The sequence below is a fragment of the Bubalus bubalis genome, chromosome 17 (genome assembly GCF_019923935.1).
Source record: "Bubalus bubalis isolate 160015118507 breed Murrah chromosome 17, NDDB_SH_1, whole genome shotgun sequence".
Lineage (NCBI taxonomy): Eukaryota > Metazoa > Chordata > Mammalia > Artiodactyla > Bovidae > Bubalus > Bubalus bubalis.
Genome location: NC_059173.1, coordinates 64,784,801 through 64,804,669, shown reverse-complemented (window position 1 = coordinate 64,804,669; position 19,869 = coordinate 64,784,801). Strand labels below are relative to the sequence as shown.

The window sequence follows — 19,869 nt, the reverse complement described above, 5'->3', positions numbered from 1 at the left end:
TGAAAGAGGAGGATGAAAAAGTTGGCTTAAAACTCAACATTCAGAAAACTAAGATTATGGCATCTGGTCCCATCACCTCATGGCAAATAGATGGGGAAACAATGGAAATAGTGACAGACTTTATTTTCTTGGGCTCCAAAATCATTGCAGATGGTGACTGCAGCCATGAAATTAAAAGATGTTTGCTCCTTAGAAGAAAAGCCATGACCAACCTAGACAGCATATTAAAAAGCAGAGACATTACTTTGCTGACAAAGGTCCATCTGGTCAAAGGTGTGGTTTTTCCAGTAGTCATGTATGGATGTGAGAGTTGGACTATAAAGAAAGCTGAGCACCAAAGAATTAATGCTTTTGAATTGTGGTGTTGGAGAAGACTCTTGAGAGTCCCTTGGACTGCAAGGAAATCAAACCAGTCAATCCTAAAGGAAATCAATCCTGAATATTCATTGGAAGGACTGATGCTGAAGCTGAAACTCCACCTGATGGGAAGAACTGACTCACTGGAAAAGACCCTGATGCTGGGAAAGAGTGAAGGCAGGAGGAGAAGGGGACGACAAAGGATGAGATGGTTGGATGGCATCACCGACTCAATGGACGTGTGTTTGAGATGATGAAGGACAGGGAAGCCTGGCGTGCTGCAGTCATGGGGTTGCAAAGAGTTGGACACAACTGAGCGACTAAACTGAATTGAGCTGCTTTGAGACACAATGAATGCAGTTCAGACCATCCTCACCAAGACAAGGGTCTCAGTGGCCCAGGAGGAGTAGGGCCAGCTGAGGGGGCGGGGAGAGGAAGCCACCACATTCCGTACTTTATTATTGTTCATCCACAGATCATCTCATCAGAGGGCTCATATTTATATTTGCAAAAGTATCTGAGGCAGTTATAATGCAGATTTTTGTGTTATTTTTTTTCCGTTTTAAACTATCATTGCTTGATCATCCTGTAAAGCTCAGAAATTGAGCAACAAAGTCTAGCATGGAGTACAGATCATCACCTAAAAATAGGATTTGGGTCAAAGTCCCCGGTGGCTCAGACAGTAGAACCTGTCTGCAAATGTAGGAGACCTGGATTAAATCCTTAGATCAGGAAGATCCCCTGGAGGAGGGCATGGCAACCCACTCCAGCATTCTTGCCTGGAGAATCCTCAGGACAGAGGAACCTGGTGGGGTACAGTCCATGGGGTCGCAAATGGGTTGGACACGACTGAGCAGCTGACACACGTTTCTTTCCAAAGCTGTAAATTAAAGGTTAGGCATCATGGGTATTAGGAGCAAATTATTGGTGATTTAATCTGAGTAGAGGGAGGTCACCCCCCACCTGAACTTGAATTAATGTGTTCTTTTTATCTTTTTTCCCCCAAAAGGTGAGACCGCCACTCCGCGGGCCATTCTGACAGGCCATGACTACGAGATCACTTGTGCTGCTGTCTGCGCGGAGCTCGGCCTCGTGCTAAGTGGCTCCAAAGGTAAGCCTGCAGGACCTTCAAAATGAGTGCGTTTTTTGGTGTCTTCTAGTAACAGATCACCAAAGATGAACTTGGTGCCTTTTTTTCTGAAGCTGTGCTGTCTGTCACAGGGGCTGTTAGTCACATGGCAGACCCATGACTGTTCGCATTAACTGAAATGAAATAAAATTTGCGGTTCAGTTCCCTGGTGGCACTAACCACGTTGCATGGCTCAGTGTTCACCTATGACTAGGGACTGTGGTATCGGACAGCCCAGAAAGGGAACTTTTCCATCACTGCAGAAAGTCCTGTTTCACAGCATTGCTCTGAAGAGTGAGGCAAGAACAAGAGCATCTTTGTGTGTTTGTTTATACTTCTCGATTCTGACTGGGCTGGGTTCCATCCCACACCTAAACAGAACTTGCTGACCCAGTCTGTCTCTCCTTCCAAATCTCTGAACAAGATGGCATTGAGAATGGAGTGGAAAAATACTTCACCTGGTTTGCCCGAGGGTCTCCCTCAGAGTATCTCCTGTGTTCCGCCCAAAGGTGTTAAGCACGCTCCCCAAGAGCACACACACCGATCAGCGTCTGACCAGGAGCAGAGCCGTTTCCAGTTCACTTTCATTCAGTTGTAATAGTCTGTTCATCTCTCTGTCCCGCTGCTCTGAACTTAGCTCTAAACATACAAAATGCAATCATATCTCTTTTAGGCTGATCTGATGGGGAGGCATGGAGTTTTTGAGTCACCTTACCTGTGCCTTGAACTATAATACTTTGTCTAGCTAACAAGACGTATTAGTTCAGTATTGGTATTTAAAACTTAGTTGGTCAAAACAATGAAACCATAATAATGATAATAAGAATTCTATAACTGCTTTTTATACCCAGTATTTTATTTACCTGAGCCAACATGAGTTCTTGGACTGTATGTGATGCAAACTGGACATCTTTCATGGTTCCATGCAAAGATATTAAAAATCAGTCATTTAAATTGGAAATATTATGATTAATAATCAGTTGGAAATTTTATGGTTGTTCCATGGCTTTTTTTATCAAAACATTTAAAATTGTCTTGTTCAGTTTCATACATACACATATACATACATGGGCTTCCCTGGTGACTCAGTGGTAAAAAATCTGCCTGCAACGCAGGAGACATAAGTTTGATCCCCAGGTCAGGAACATTTCCCTGGAGATGAGAATGGCAATTCGCTCCAGTATTCTTGCCTGGAGAATCCCATGGACAGAGGAGCCTGGTGAGCTACAGACCACGGGGTCACAAAGAGTTAGACACGACTGAGCACATATACATACATATATACACATATCTATGGACATAAAAATCAAGTAAAACATTTACTTCAGTCCAATTCAGTTCAGTCGCTCAGTTGTGTCCGACTCTTTGCGACCCCATGAATCGCAGCACGCCGGGCCTCCCTGTCCATCACCAACTCCCAGAGTTCACTCAAACTCACGTCCATCGAGTCACTGATGCCATCCAGCCATCTCATCCTCTGTCGTCCCCTTCTCCTCCTGCCCCCAATCCCTCCCAGCATCAAAGTCTTTTTCCAATGAGTCAACTCTTCGCATTTACTTAGTACACTGTAATTTAAAACAGAAACACTGAGAGTGGAAGTGTTTTATTTCTTTGTGAAAAATACGAGTACTGTGACCGTGCTTGCCCACTCGTCCCCATGTGATGTAAGATAAGGGATGAGCATCTTCCGGATGCCTTGACCAGCTGTCAGACCCCTTCCTCAGTTTGGACCAGCTTCCAACATGTTACCTTCTCCACCTTCAGTGTCATGAAACATCTCCTCGGTTTCCTTTAATGTGAAGGTTCTTGCTGGCCCCACTCCCAGGGTATCCTCATGTTTAATAAGCCACTTTCCTAACTTATGTCAGTGAGGCCACCTTCACTCGCTCCCTGGGGCTGCGTATCCACAGCCTCTAAGTGATTGATACCAGCACCCCATGGCCAGCTCTGTCTTCTCTAAATCCATGTAGGTTTGCTTCAGATTTCACTTCCAGCATCGTCACTTCCCATTTCTTTATGGCAGAGGCAGAGTCATCTTTGTTGGCCGCTGTCCCCTTTTGATCATCCGTTTTTGTAAAATGCCAGATAGTCCTGTCCCTGGCGAAAAGGAGGCAACAGAACTGCAGGGCCTGCTGTCTGTGGCCAGGCTGAGTCACGGACACGCAGTGACCATTCACTAACAGACTTTGAGAGAAGCGGGCCTGTTATTTACAGTCATCTGTGGGCTGAAGAGCTGGTTATGGAGCGTGTACCTCATGCAGTTCCCGTGGTAACTGAAGTCTGCACCGAGGCTGGGGTCCTTCACAGTGACAACTGAAATCCGTGCTCGCCGGACCTGTGCAGGGCAAACGCTGCCTTGTGCGTTTATGGTGAGGATGCTGAAAACTTAGCAACGCCTGAGTGGTCAAGAGAAGGCTGAGAGACGTGCTTTAGTAGTCATGAGGGATGGGAGTCCATGTGGGCTGGGAGTAACTTAGAGAAAAGTGGGGCCTGTGGTCTGGTTACCTCCTTCATCCAACGAGACATTTCTTAGGACCTGCTCATCACCCGGGCACTTTTGGTTACCTGCTCCTCCTTTGCTCTGCATGCAGCAGGCACTCGGTAAAGATGGAACAGCACCGCTACGTGTGGGCTGCTCAGCAGTTTCTTCACCTTCCTTCCCGAGCTTTCAACCCCCGCCCCACCCAGGCCCCTGTGAGATGCAGGGAGGGTCGCAGACGGCCATCTCTTACCTCATGGCAGCCCATGTTCAACTGAGGCCCAGCCTTCCTGGAAGCTCTTCTAGGATTTGAAATTTGTCCTGTTCCTTTCTGAATTCCTCCAGTTTTTTTATCATCTCTGGGCATAATGAATTTCACAAGTAATTTCCTGTTTCTTGAGATGTGAAATTGAGCATGTATGACTGTTTTCTCCCAAGTGGAAGGTGAGATCTGGCTGACATGCTGATTTCACAAAATAACTGATATCTTTTTCAGTCTTTCTGCAACTGTGATATGCTACTGACATCCTGTTTGATCTGTGCTCGAGACTCAGATCACTTTTGTCTGTTCTTAAGAAAAAACTTCATTTTGCCTTTTGTTTCTATTTTCTCAGAGGGACCATGTCTCATACATTCCATGAATGGAGACTTGTTAAGGACTTTGGAGGGTCCAGAAAACTGCCTGAAACCAAAACTCATTCAGGCGTCGAGAGAGGGCCACTGTGTCATTTTCTATGAGAATGGCTCCTTCTGTACGTTCAGTGTGAACGGAAAGCTCCAGGCCGCCATGGAGACCGATGATAACATAAGGGTAAGTGTACCGTACCGACTTCTCAGCGTCTGCTTTCACCTCAGCATAGAGGTGAGTGAGGAGGTGGAAAGGTCACCAAGGAAGCCTCTGGGTTCCGACACCAAGGGCCTCCTTTGCGCCCGAGAGAGAATCACCCGGTAGCACTCGGACGGGGGTGTCTGCTTCCCAGAGCCCAGCCTGTCCTGCCGTGCCAACTGTGTGCCCAGCCTGCAGTCCAGGTTGGGAAGTGAAGCCGGGAGGAGCCTCCAGCAGAGGGCTGTTCTTAGATCTGAAGCCATCCTGGGTGGCTGTCAGTGGCGCTGCTCATTATTTTTTTTTTGTTTTGTTTTTTAACCTAAGAATGTTAACTGCACAGTGCTGTTTCCTGAGTATCCAAGCTAAAATAGTGCCTTTGGGGTACCCTAAAACTGGCTCCCTCTACCCTTGAACAGGCTGATGGTGGGAATGGTAGGGATTACCATGCTTTAGGATTAGCATCTAATTGCAGACTGGACTTCTGTGTGGATAACAAGACCCAAACACACCAAGTTAAGGAAGTTGTGCTTCAAATTATGATGTGAATCCAACAAATGATTTTTCACTTCTGGTGTACAAGAGATGGCCCTGTGGACCCTCCCGGGTCTGCCTTCATTTTCAGGATAGGCCTCCATGAGTGTTAGAGGGTGAAGAGAAGAGTAAGGACTGCTCTTGGAGAGGCTGTTTTCAAGGTCCTTCTTTTCACACCTCCAGACTTCTTGGTGCAGGTTAAGCTTCATTTTACCGTATCCCCTGTATTTCCTGAGATAAGGTTGAGGGCGTGTGGCCTGCCCACAGGGAAGGGGCAGGACGTGTTGGGGGTGGGCAGAAGCCACAGAGGCCTCAGCCCTCTGAGTGTGGTATAAGTTAGTTCTGGCCGCTGTACTCATGGCTACTCCTGACCTGGGACGACTTAGGTGACATGCTTTCTCCCACTTTTCCTGTATCTAGTCTGACTGATCTCTTTTCTCCTATAAATATTGGGGTCAGGAAGTACTAAGGAGTAAGAGAGAGTGTTAGTCGCTCAGTCGTGTCCGACTCTTTGCAGCCCCTTAGAGTAGCCCGCCAGGCTCCTCTGTCCATGGAATTCTCCAGGCAAGAATACTAGAGTGGGTTTCCTTCTCCAGGGGATCTTCCTGACCCAGGAATCAAACCCTGGCCTCCCACATTGCAGGCAGATTCTTTACCATCTAAGCCACCAGGGAAGCCCATAAGAAATAGAAACCCTAAATATAGATGGCACTGATCAGACCGAAGGCACTTGCTGTTTCTATATCCTAGGATGGTTTATTTTTCTTTTTTTCATGGATTGACTTTTTTGTTTGTTTGTTTGTTTTTGGCTGCACTAGGCAACTTGTGGGATCTTAGTTCCCCCAACCAGGGATCAAACCTGCGCCCTCAGCAATGAAAGAGTGGGGTCTTAACCACTGGAGCACCAGGGAATTCTCCAGGATGGCTTGCTAATTCAGTAAATGGCTTTCCTCTTTGCTCTCCTCTTCTCTCTGGGAATTTTCTCCAGTGCATTTTGCCCGCCCTGCACACACAGACGCTCACACTCTGCTTTTTATTTTTCCCTCCCTTCATTTAAACCAAGTACACATCAGAGGGTTTTCCTTTCCTCTTTTCTTTACGATAATAATGTTGATAATCTGTCACTTTGAGTTGCGATTATATTGTCAGCTACACTAATAAATCTGTAAAGTAATTTGAAATCCCTAGCTGGCTAAAACAATTTCTGTGGCCTTTCAGTCAGTACCAGAGGTTCCGGGAAGTTCCTCCAGGCAGCAGTGGGAGGCTTTCTGCACACTGTTCTCGCGCACACGCTTTTCCTCTCTGCCCTGTGGCCGCTGTGTTTTTTCCTCTGTAATATTTCCCACTGGATTTTAGGCTTAAACAATCTATCGCCTTTTCCCCAGCACGCCTGTACTTTATCATACTAACTTGTAAGTGGCAAGTGTGTGATTAAAGTGCGCTTGCCTAAAATGAGCACCGCCCATGCCCAGCTCCAGAGACCCACCCTTTCATAGCTGACTGCCTTGGGAAGGATAGAAGGCCACCGCAGGCTGGGAGCAAGAGACACCACAGAGCAAAATGCTCCACCTCCGTCCTTAGTCGGAGCCTGTCTGAGGGGAGGAGACCGTGGAAACAAATTAGCCATTAGCTCAGACCAGAAATGAAGTTTCTTTGAAATAGCAAGAGCTCTGTAGGCAGGCGGCCTGCAGAACCTCGGCCCTCATCAAGGCGTCCCACCTGTTTTTATTTAGATGCCAGATTGCACTGTGGCGTTTGGTTAACATATCTGGGCACAGCAACCAGGCGGTGTTTAGATGTCTTAATGAAGAGCTTAAATTTAAGTGGGCAGCCCGTACGGAGCAGCAGTTACATTCTCCTAAACAAAGGCCCACCACCATTTCACCATAGGATCTCATTTATTTTCTCTTCCTGAGGAAGCTGTGTCTTCAGATGTGATTGTTGCCAGCAGACGGCTGGGGCCCACTGGTCCCTCCTGGAAACCGGGGCAGCCAGTGTTGTCCACGCTCTCAGGAGTCCAGAGACTGGTGTTCACGTGTTTCCAGGGCCCTCCTAACATCTCAAGTCTCAGCCCAGCCTGGGCACTCAGGAGTCTCATGAGATTAAGAACTCCATTGGGATTGGGGGGAGATGGGGTGCTGTTCAGGAAACGCTCCCCTGGCTCTTATCACCAGGGACACTTGACAAGTCCCTCATGAGAAAGGCCGACAAAATATTTTTTAACTTTGGCAGGCATCTGGTTTATTAGAATGTTTTAGATGTGGATAAAAGTATAGTCCTCAAAGTCCGGGTTTTATTTATTTCAACACAGAACTAGGATTAAGGAGTTTTCACTCTAGGACAAAGAATTAAAGATTAATGGTTTTAATTTATGTTTTAATATAGCACTTATCCAGTAAAAAGCCTCAAGTCTAAAACTCAGGTGAACCACAGCCACAAGGTCGATGGGTTTTCATCCACTGAATTTTATAAGTGTAGCAAATAATTATTTGTAGTAGTCTTCATTTCCAAGGTAACTCCCTGGAGAGTGCTGTTTGTGAAATGAATGGGGGGAATGATATTGGGTTTTATTTACATTGAAAAATCTTATTATTTGTATTGGTTAAAATTTAGAAAATACTTCTTACATGTAACTATCTTCTGCCCATGGGTTCTGATTTCTTAGCTATATTTTTATGTTCTTGAAAATAAGCTGTATTTAAGAGACCTCTAAAAGTTTGCATTTACTTTAATGAATTTGGCTATGAAACAGTCCTTTTCTGTAATTAAAAAAAATTTTTTTGTTGTAAAAGGGTAGCTTGAAGACTTAAGGCAACTATCCTAAAACTCTGAGTGCAGAACAGTGTAAATATATTTTTCAGAAGGTAGATATTTTCTTTCTGGCTTGCCATCTGGATTCCCACGTTCACTGTGTCCAGGTGGACATAAGATTATAGGTATTTGCAGTAACTTTTAGAACTCCCAATGCCCTCCAGCTAAAGAAAGGAAGTATGTGTCTTAATGAGCCAGGAGAAGAAGGTTTGCAGAGCAGGGAGCCAGAGGAGAGGAAGGGGCAGCGGGATCTGCTCTTGGAATAGGGAGTGACCCTTTCTGTCAGGAGCAGGCACACTTCCTCCGTAAAAAAAAGTAGCCAGAAATGAATGGGTATGGCTTTGTCCTAACAGCCCTTACTTATGGACACTGAGATTTGGAATTCATATTATTTTCATATGTCATGAAATATTTGATTTTTTTCCAACCAGGAATAAAAATGTAAAAAGTCATAGAAAAACAGGCAGTGACCTGCCTTCAGTGGGTTTGACAGGATTACAGAGCAAATTACACGTCTGCCCTTCAAGTTTAGCACCGGCAGAGAGCAGTCAGTCCTGAAGCAAGAAGATGCTTCGACTGGCTTTACCCTGGGAGTTGTGTTTCCTTACCAAGTTGGCGTCCCAACTGCTGTTCAAATCCAGCAGGCCTAGCAAGGGTGCTTGAGCTGTAGGTGGTCTCCCGTGGGGCCGGGCCCCTAGGGCGGCAGTGTTTTTATGACGAGGGATATGATGTCAGCTAGCATCATCTGCCCAGCCTTGGTAGCTTGCCGTGTCCACAGTGAATGCAGAGGTGCCAGGAAGCTCCTCATTTCAGAGCCCCGGTCTCCGTTCACAACACGCACTATTTAATTAGTATCTGTAGAGTTGGAAGAGTTTGGCACCTCATCCTTAAAAAGCACAAATTAAAAAAAGAAAAAGCACTGCCTGCCTTTGCCCGTATGATTTTTGAAAAACAGCAAAAGTCTTCTGTGACTCATGGTTTCCTGAAAACTACTCAGGCACACACACACTCCCTCCCTTCTCCCTATGCCATAGTAGCTGGCTTCATGTGGAATTACTCAGAGGTGCAGGCTGGGGCGGGCAGGCTTTCCTGGAGCCCCGACCCTGCTGAACGTTGCTGTGTCTCACCAGGCCATCCAGCTGAGCCGGGATGGGCAGTACCTGCTCACTGGAGGAGACAGCGGGGTGCTCATGGTCTGGCAGGTGTCTGACCTCAAGCAGCTGTTCGCCTATCCAGGCTGCGATGCGGGGATCCGGGCCATGGCCCTGTCTTACGACCAGAGGTAACGCTGGAGTGGGGGCTACACTGGTGGCGGTGAGTCTGCCCAGGGGTTTGTGTGGATGGGCTGGGCTGCGCAGGCCGCCAGCGCCACTCAAGAAGGGTTTGTGTGGATGGGCTGGGCTGCGCAGGCCGCCAGCGCCACTCAAGAAGGGTTTGTGTGGATGGGCTGGGCTGCGCAGGCCACCAGTGCGACTCAAGAAGCCAGTGAATATTGGAACTTCCAAGAGACTTTTTAAAAAGCATGTTTTTCTTTGATGACATTGCCAATTGTGGAAAGAGGCTATGTTCTCTAGGGTTAGACAGGATTTAAGTAACAAAGGCTCCAATTATATTGCTGTAAAGTTTCTATACTCTTAAAGTACCTTTTTTCTTAAACGAAATTTCTTGTGACATGCCACCTGTTCCATGATGATTCCTTTGAGAAATCTGGCTTATTTCCTAAAACCTTCATTTTAGGGGAGATTGTCTTTATCTGACATCTTATTTCTTCTTAATATAGTCTCTCATTTTAGTTTTTAACATCTTTCTTGTGATAAAGTAGACATAAAATTTACTGCTTAAACTGTTTTTGGCGCTGCATAATTCAGTGACATCAAGGATACTCACATTGTTGTACAACCTTCACCACTATCGATTTCCAAAACTCTTTCATCATTTCATCTCAGTGTCCTTTGATATGCAAAATCCTTTAATTTTAATGAAGTCTAATTTATTTTTTCTGTTGTTGCCTGTGCTTTCAGTGTTATATCCAAGATCACTGCAAAAGTCAATGTCTTGAAGTTTTTCCTCTATGTTTTCTAAGCGTTTTGTAGTTCTAACTCGTATCTACTTTTTGATGCATTTTAAATTCATGTTGGTGTATATATGATGGGGGTACTTCCTTCTTCTGCATGTGAGTGTCAGTTTTCCCAGCACTGTTTGTTGCGATGACTGTCCCTGTATGTGAGAGTTTTTATTTGGTCTCTGTGCTGTTGGTGTGCATGTCTGTCTCTAAGCCAATACCACACTGTTTTGATTACTACACCTTTATAGTAAGGTTTTTTTTTTTTTAATTTATTTTTATTGGAGGCTAATTACAATATTGTAGTGGTTTTTGCCAAACATCGACATGAATCAGCCATGGGTGTACATGTGTTTCCCATCCTGAACCCCCCTCCCACCTCCCTCCCCATCCCATCCCTCTGGGTCATCCCAGTGCACCAGCCCTGAGCGCCCTGTCTCATGCATAGAACCTGGACTGGCGATCTGTTTCACATATGATAATATACATGTTTCAATGCTACCCTCTCAAATCATCCCACCCTCGTCTTCTCTCACAGAGTCCCAAAGACTGTTGTTTACATCTGTGTCTCTTTTGCTGTCTCGCATATAGAGTCATTACCATCTTTCTAAATTCCGTACATATGCATTAGTATACTGTATTGGTGTTTTTCTTTCTGATTTATTTCACTCTGTATAATAGGCTCCAGTTTCATCCACCTCATTAGAACTGATTCAAATGCATTCTTTTTAACGGCTGAGTAATATTCCCTTGTGTATATGTACCACAGCTTTCTTATCCATTCGTCAGCCAATGGACATCTAGGTTGCTTCCATGTCCTGGCTATTATAAACAGTGCTGCGATGAACATTGGGGTACATGTGTCTCTTTCAATTCTTATGGTAAGTTTTGAAATCAGAAAGTGTGAAATATCCAATTCTGTCGTGCTTTTTCGAGATTGTTTTGGCTGTTTGGACACCCTTGAGATTTAGATGGTTTATTTCATTTCCTTGCCTAATTGCTTTGGCTGGGGCTTTTCATACTATATTGACTAGAAGTGGTGAAAGGAGGTATCTTTGTCTTATTCCCAGTAAGAGGGGAAAACTTTGAGTGTTCACCAAGTACAATGTTAGTGGAAATTTTTCATAAATGCCCTTTATTGTGTTAAGGTACTTTCTATCTGGTCTTAGTTTGATTTTTATTTTTTTTAATCATGAAAGGATGTTGGATTTTGTCAAATGCCTTTTCTCACATGGGATTTTTTGTTTTTAATTCTATTGATGTGATATATTACAATTGATTTTTGTATATCAAACAAAAATTGAAACAATCCTTATATTCCAAGAATAAATCCCACTTTCTTCATGGTGTATAATCTTCATAATATGCTACTGAATTTGGCTTGCTAGTATTTGTTACAGATTTTTGTATAAGTAGTCATGGGGATGGTGGCCTGTAACTCCGTTTCTTACAGTGTCTGTGTCACTGTGATATCAGGGTGTGTCGGCCTTATTGAATGACTTAGGACGTGTTCTCTTTCGTTTTTAAAAGTGTTTGGAGTTAATTCTTTTTTAAATGTGTGGTAGACATCTCTGGTGAAGGTCTCAGTAATAAGAGGGTTGCAATCACTGATTCAGCCTCAGTACTAGCTATGTCTGTTCTCTTCATGATTAAATTGTGGAATCGTGTGTTTCTAAGAACTTTTCCATTTCATCTAGATTATCCTATTTGTTGGCATATAGATGTTCCTAGTACTCTGATAATCCTTCTATTTCTATATAATTGGTAATGTCTCCACTTCATGATTTTTCGTAATTCTTTTTTCTTCATCTAAAATTCTGTTGATTTCATTTACTTTTCAGAGAGCCAATTTGACTTTGATTTTTATTCTATTCCCATTCTGATTTTTACTGTTTCATTCCTGACTTGGCACCTTTCTCTTGTTCTTTAAGGTGTAGAATTAGGTTACTGATTGAGATATTTCTTTTTTTTAAGTCTCTGTGTTTACAGCTATAAGTTTCCCTTTTAGCACTGGTTTTGCTGCGTCCTGTAAGTTTTGGCTTGTTGTTCTGTTTTCATTTGTCTTGGTATTTTCTAATTTCCCTAGAGACTTTTCCTTTGACCTATTGGGTCAAACTTACCAGTTTTCCTTCTGTTATTGATGTCTAGTTTAATTCTGTTGTGATTAGGAAAAATACTTTGTGTGGTTTCAATCTTTTTAAAATGTATTTATTTTTTTTTTTTTTTTTTAATTTTATTTTATTTTTAAACTTTACATAACTGTATTAGATTTGCCAAATATCAAAATGAATCCGCCACAGGTATACATGTGTTGTGTGCTCTAACATCTGGCTTATTGTGGAGAATGTCCACTGTGCATACTGTGTTGGGTGAATGTTTATATACGTCTCAGGCCCAATTGGTTTTTAGCATTGGTCAGATACTGTTGAACTTTATTTACTTCCTTCCTTCTGGTGGTTCTACCCATTACTGATGTTTCCAACTATTATTGTAGAACTGCTTTTCTCTTCAGCTCTGTCAGTGTTGGTTCCATATGTCGAGTGTGCCGTTTGTTCATATGTTTGCAATTGCTATATACTTCTGATGAATTGACACCTTTTATCATTGCTATATAGTATCCTTCTTTGTCTCTTATAACTTAAAACCTATTTTGTCTGATATTAGTATAGCCACTGTAGCTCCGTTTTCATTATTATTTGCATAGAATATCTTTTTGCATCCCTTCACCCTGTTTGTCTTTAGATCCGTGAGTCTCTGGTACACAGCATAGAGTTTGATCACGTCTTTATTCATTTTGCCAGTCTCTCTGCCTTCTGATTGGAGAATTTAATCACCTTACACGTAAAGTAATTACTGATAGGGAAAGGCTCTTGCCATTGTATTATTTGCTTTCTACACATTTTAGTCCCTAATTTTGATACGAGGCACTACTAAGGATGACCTCTAAGGACTGTCCTGACCAAACCTGAGACAGAGAAGGGTCTAAGATAATAAGCAGGCGCCTGCCTCCCAGAGAGGCCCCTCTGCACTGCCTGTCTTGCTGCTCCGTCTCTCCCCTGCACCGCCAGCTTGGGGCCGGGGGGAAGCAGACGCAGCTCCTGCATAGAGTGAGCGTGTCAGTGAGTGGCGATCCTCAGCAAGATGGACGCAGTGTGGTGTTCCGCAGAGCACAGCCGAAATTGTGCTCAACACTGATCTCTTAGTCTTCTTTCATTTTGTACATGGCAGATACCTCTGTGATTAATCCTCACCAGCAGTTGCTTTGAGGTTGTCATTGTTTTCATTCTGATACCTAATATACAAAATTCACTTGCCCAGCCTCCCTGCCTCAGAAATGACTAGTGTGTTCAGGTTTGTGACTCATCCTGCACACACTGGCTGTACTTTCAATATAAAGGCAAGCTGTGGATTGGACCCTTGCAGAGTGACAGAGGCACGACTCTGAGCTCACCCAAGACTGCACTTCAGTTATCAGAAAACATACCACAAACCTCACAAACTATAGGTCTGGCTGCCATCTGCTGTATTTACCACGTGGCTCTGGGGAGGCAGGCCTTTCTTTAGTAGCAGAGCCTGAGGAGACTCCTGGGTTTGTAATCTCCTCCTCTCTCTGCTCCTCCCAGGTGCATCATTGCTGGCATGGCCTCAGGAAGCATCGTTCTGTTCTACAACGACTTTAACCGGTGGCACCACGAGTACCAAACCCGCTACTGACGGTGACGGCTGGGCTCAGCCGCACCCCCCCCCCCAGCCTCAGCACAGCAAGTGCCCTGAGCAGCTTTCTCTTAGAAACAGCTATCACATCCGAATGTAACTTAAATTTGCTCTAAGAAGCAAAATATTTTTTAAAGTTAATTGCTATTTTTGTAGACTTTGCTTGACTTTTTGGGGGGGGAATAGCAAAGCAGAAAATTGGCTGCTGGGTTCTGTAGTTTTAAAAAATCTATATTTTTAGTCATAATGAGAAGTCTATTTTCACCAATTACAGAAATACACAGTGGAGTGAGTAAACCCACTTATTCTAGTTATATATGAAAAAACATTTCCCATTTATCTGTAATCTTGAGAATGTATGATTTTAACAAGGAGGAAATGGGTTATAATCCTGGGACGTGGGAATTTTATGCTGTACTTTGGGTTCTGTATTTTTCCAAACTGTGCTTCTTCAGCACGGAAATTTCTGGGATTTAAATAGTCATGTTTAAATTATGATAAATGTAATTTGAAACATCTTAATGAATTATTTCTATCAATATTATCTTTCAAGCATGTTTTAGACCTAGGAAATTATGGTTTGGGGAGGCTTATTTTATTGTGTGGTCATCTTAAAAGACCTGCTGTTCTAGCAAGTGTGAAATATTTGCAGTGTTTTCCTCATCTGTCCTCGTAGCGGATCAGAACGAAATGATGGCGATGTTCCTGGGCTCAGCACTTTTTCTTTTAAAGTAAATGCAAGTAAGTACCAAAGCTCACCCTGAGGGTTGACTGTGCCCACATACTGAGGCTGAGCCCTGTGGCTACTGGGTGCTGTGTGAGGCAACCCTTGTTTTACCTTCTATTTGTTATGAAACAATCTTCCTCTTCCTTTTGATTAGCAATTTGTACTACGAAAATGTTATTTTGGTGTTGTAGAATTCTACTTTTCTAGTCGATTGCTGTGTGGAATTCTGTGAAAAATATCTGAGAAAAGGTCTGTATTGCATAAATAAATTCTTTGTAAGTTGTGAACTCTGAGTTGAACCTGACATTCCATCTCTATTTCTCTTGCAACTTAACCTAAAAGGGGTGACCTCCTTTCCGTCTGGGCTTCCCAGATGGCGCTAGTGGTAAAGAACCCGCCTGCCAATGCAGGTGGAGACTACCTTTGACCCCTAGGTTGGGAAGATCCCTTGGAGGAGGGCATGGCAGCTCACGCCAATATTCTTGCCTCGAGAATCCCACGGACAGATGAGCCTAGCGTGCTCGAGTCCATGGGGTCACAGAGAGTTGCACACGACCGAAGCAACTTAGCACACACGCACCTTTTTTTCTACATGTTCAGCTCTTTTCTCGGTTTGACAGAAAAATAAAATGTATTTGTAATTGAGTTGTTGGAAATATTTTTACTCCAAGTACTTTAGTCCATGTAATCATCAAGATAACACTGTGCTTATAGTTGAGAAAAGTAAAGATTTAGTGGCACTGATGCACTTGGCTTAGATCTAGACAGCTCAGTGTTAACACTAAGCCAGAATTTAAACCAAACCTGTTTTCCCAGCACAACATGCTTATATAGGTACCTCGAACGGTGTCAGCTTCTAGCAATTCCACTTCGAATTTTGAAACAATGATAATACAGTTATTCTCAAAGAAAACATTAAACTTTGGTTCCTTCAGTTTTTAAACAATAACCAATAGGAGAGAGATTCTCTTGAATGAAAACAGGAAAAAATGGACCTCTGGCCAGAGAGCTCCCTCTTAACTAAATGAGAACACTAGACCTTTATCTAACAAAAAAACCCAAAGAATTTTATACACTGTTCTAACATCCACAGTTACAGCTGTTTTACAAACCCCTAACAAAACAACAGATGGTGAAAAGTGGGAAAGGAGAAGCACGTGTCCAAATCAAAGACTTACGTGAGTTACTGCTCAACGAATATCCTCACGGTATCAACCCATGATGTCTCACTTTGGGAGCTTTTGCGAAGTGGTAGAAGGAACAGGGATCTCTAAAGTCACACACCAGGCATCATCTGATACTTGAGTCCATGTTAACAAGCCTGAAGCCAAGTTCATGAAGCAGCTTCCTTTTGGTGCCTAAGAAGACAGTGCCTCCACTGCCTCTGTTGTTTTAAAACTTACAACAACTACGGGGAATCCACTGAAACATATTTTTAGCTTCCACTGACCACAGATGTAGAACTTCGGCTGTGGAGGGTCAACTACATGTACTCATAAAACGAACTCAGCTGGCATCAACACAGGGCTTCTGAGCAATAGAATCTGTTCAGTACAGGATATGTTAGGATCTACCCAACATTCACGTATTTATCCAATTTTCACCCCTTTAAAAAAGTTACATCTAGGTCCATCAACAGAAGAATGGATAAAGAAGATGTGGAAAGTATATACAATGGAATATTAGTTATAAAAAGGAGAAAGACTTGGTCATTTGTAGAGATGTGGGTAGACTAGAGACTGTTATACAGAATGAAGTAAGTCAGGAAGAGGAAAAACAAATAGTGTATATTAACACATACACGTGGACTCCGAAAACCTGGTGGATAATCTCATATACAAAGCAGAAATAATAGTGACACAGACAGAGGGAACATGGACACCAAGGGAGGAAGCGGGGGGTGGGATGAATCAGGAGAGTGGGATCGGTGTGTATCAACTGTGTACATATAAACCATACTAGGTATAAACTAGACGACTGAGAACCCCCTGTGCAGCACAGGGCCTCGCTCTGTGGTGACCTGAATGGGGAAGGAGTCCAAAAGACGGGATGTACGCAAACATACAACTGATACAGTCTGCTGTACAGCAGAATCTAACGCGATACTGTAAAGCAGCTATACTCCAATTAAAAAAACTTCAAATAAATGTAAACCACTTATGAAAACAGGTCAAAACTGAGGTGCTTTGGGCTGAAACTGGATGACCCTCGGCGGCCGGAAGCCCACGCAGCAGAGAGCGCGCTCATGAAGTTGCCCTGCCTCGGAAGAGTGCGGTTTTTCTCACCGATGCTGTGGATTCTGAATGAGACATCGTCCATTAAGTCCCTGAAGCTCTGTAGCTTAGGAGACAGCCCTCACCTCCAGGAGAAGGCATGAGGCTTGGAGCAGAGGGAACACCAGCCTGACAGGCACACCGATACGAAGTGGTGAATACTACACCCAGGAGAACCTTGTTCCCACAGTGGACCCAGTATCCATAAATACACGTTCCAGTCAGTTCAGTTGCTCAGTCGTGTCCAACTCCTTGCAACCCCATGAACTGCAGCACGCCAGGCCTCCCCGTCCATCACCATCTCCCGGAGTTCACTCAAACTCACGTCCATCGAGTCGGTGATGCCATCTAGCCATCTCATCCTCTGTCGTCCCCTTCTCCTCCCGCCCCCAATCCCTCCCAGCATCAGAATCTTTTCCAATGAGTCATCTCTTCGCATGAGGTGGCCAAAGTACTGGACTTTCAGCTTTAGCATCATTCCTTCCAAAGAAATCCCAGGGCTGATCTCCTTCACAATGGACTGGTTGGATCTCCTTGCAGTCCAAGGGACTCTCAAGAGTCTTCTCCAACACCACAGTTCAAAAGAATCAATTCTTCGGCGCTCAGCTTTCTTCACAGTCCAACTCTCACATCCATATATGACCACTGGAAAAACCATAGCCTTGACTAGACGGACCTTTGTTGGCAAAGCAATGTCTCTGCTTTTCAATATGCAGTTAGTCCACTGAAAAGGAACACTCTGCCTTGAGATGTCCCCATCCTTCAGTTCTGCTTGTTGGCATGCGGGACAGCCCCCTCCCTGGGAACCACGGGAAGCAGGACCCGAGGCTGGGCGTTTCCTACCCAGGCTGCCCACTGCTATTCAGCAGGGAGAACAGAGCCTGCCAGGGGCCTGCCCACACCCGAAGCTGTGTGTCCACCCCCCGCCCCCCCCTCCGCTGTCAGAGGGGCAGTAACGTGGCAGAGGTTGCAGGGGTCAGGTTGGCAGATGGCCAGGGAATCTGGACGCAGCCAGACCACACGTCCACTTTGCACCCTTTTCCACAAATATGACTGAATTTAAAGGGCTTCCCTGGTGTCCCAGTGGTTAAGATCCCACACTTCCAAAGCAGGGGGCCCAGTTCAATCCCTGGTCAGGGAGCTAGATCCCACATGCTGAAACTAAGACCCAGCCCAGTCCAATAAATGAAAGAATATTTTTAAATAAAGGTCACACATTTTAGATCCACCTGGACAGGACTTGGACAGGAGAGTTCACTGGGGACCTTTGATATGTCTTTCCCAGAGAGGACTGAGAGCTCTGACCCGGTTTGGTCTCCTTCCTGCATCAGCCCCGCCCGCTCCTGCACTGCAGCCCCGATAGGTTCCTCCACAGCCCCGTGTCCGTACACTGCGGGGAGGGGCCCAAGCTGAGCGTGGTGGACAGGCACTGCCACTCTCTGCCGTCACTGGGTGAGAGAGGAGCGGCCAGCCTCACACCGCCATGTCAGCACATGACATCACATTAGGCCAGAGCACGTTCCCAGCCACACTCGGGGAGTGCATGAAGGTCAGTATCTGCACACACCTCGCGTACCACCATACACCAGGGCCTCCACCTGGCTATTTCTGCCCCATCACAGAGGGACAAGAGAGTGTTCTGCTTCAACGAGGAGAGTGATCAGCCTTGCTGCCTCTCTTTTTTGTAACATAAATGACGTTAATCCTGTAGGCATCGCAACTTGTCACTGCAAGGGAGAATCAAGGAAGATGGAAAAGACCATAAAATAGCAAATCAAAAACATTCTGTCTCTTCTATTTCCTCTCAGATGAGTGGGGGCGACATCTTTTGGCTCTTTCTTTTCAATAGACCTGAAAAGTAGAGTCCGTGATGAAAAGTAGAGTCCTGGGTGTCCCAATCACAGGATCACAACACAAAAGCCCGAGGCTACGATGAATGGCACCGACACGTGACTCCCTGCCCTGCAGTTCGGAGCCGGCAATGCAGACTGCTCAGTCGGGGCACACACATCGTTCTCTCGCATGAACAGGGTGGGCTGACCTGCAGGCCAGGGGCGCAGGCTGCCTACAAATGTTCCTCTGAGTCCCGAGACCTCAGCCATCAGGTGTCAGAAGCATGCAGCGAGTTCTTTTCCTGTCGCAAGTCCAGGAGTGAGTTTCCTCGCCAAACCAGCCGGCTGCGCTGCAGCTTCGGACTTGGATCAACTGAGATGCTCCCCAGCCTTGACCTCGGGTAGGTGCCCGGCCTCTGAGGCAGGTGACTCAGACTCCGGCTGAAACTCTCCTGACCACACCGAGGCCATGCTGCCAGCTCTGCCCCAAGAGAAGGAGGCTTCTGTGTGGTCTCTATCCCAAATACCCTTTCCTTCCCCTCAGCTGCTTGACGATGGCAACGTATCCCCACTGAATTCAAGGCTGTGGATTTTATCATGAAGTAGCCTCCTGAAATTCACTGGCCGGGACTCACCAGAGCTGCACACATCAGCTTCCCTCATCTAACAGACCACACCTGCTGTGGCCTGATCACTTCTTGCATGCTCACTCACTCGCTTCACTTGTGTCTGACTCTGCGACCCCATGGATTGACTGCAGCCCACCAGGCTCCTCTGTCCATGGGAATTCTCCAGGAGACAATACTGGGGTGGGCCGCTGTGCCCTCCTCCAGGGGATCTTAGCTGCCTAGATTTTCCACCACTTTGTCAGGGGTCTCCCCCAGCCCATCCCACCTCTGCCTCAGGATACAGACGCTCCCCCTTAAGCATCCCTGGCCACCTGGAGGGGCAGGGCAGATGCAGGACACCTGCTCTGGGGCCAGGGGAGGCCTCTCCCCGTTCTGGGCCCTGGGAACCCATCTGAGTTTCTCCATCTGTTGAACAGCGAAGTGAGTGTCTCTCTCAGGGCTGTGATGTGGCTCAAACAACACAGGATGAGGTACGCTGTAAACTAGGAACTGTTATCAC

The 19,869-nt window shown here is 45.2% G+C and overlaps 1 protein-coding gene across 7 annotated transcripts in view; it reads left to right on the top strand.

Moving 5' to 3' along the window:
- The window catches only part of LRBA (LPS responsive beige-like anchor protein), a 747,585-nt gene extending 732,662 nt beyond the window's left edge, over positions 1–14,923 (top strand). For all 7 annotated transcript variants that reach the window (XM_025267094.3, XM_044930515.2, XM_025267095.3 and 4 more), the window contains 4 exons: positions 1,367–1,468; positions 4,580–4,776; positions 9,264–9,415; positions 13,819–14,923. In XM_025267094.3, coding sequence (XP_025122879.2) covers positions 1,367–1,468; positions 4,580–4,776; positions 9,264–9,415; positions 13,819–13,909 — 542 coding nt within the window. In that variant the 3' untranslated portion in view covers positions 13,910–14,923. The remainder of the gene's footprint in view (positions 1–1,366; positions 1,469–4,579; positions 4,777–9,263; positions 9,416–13,818) is intronic.
- Positions 14,924–19,869: the final 4,946 nt, after the last annotated feature.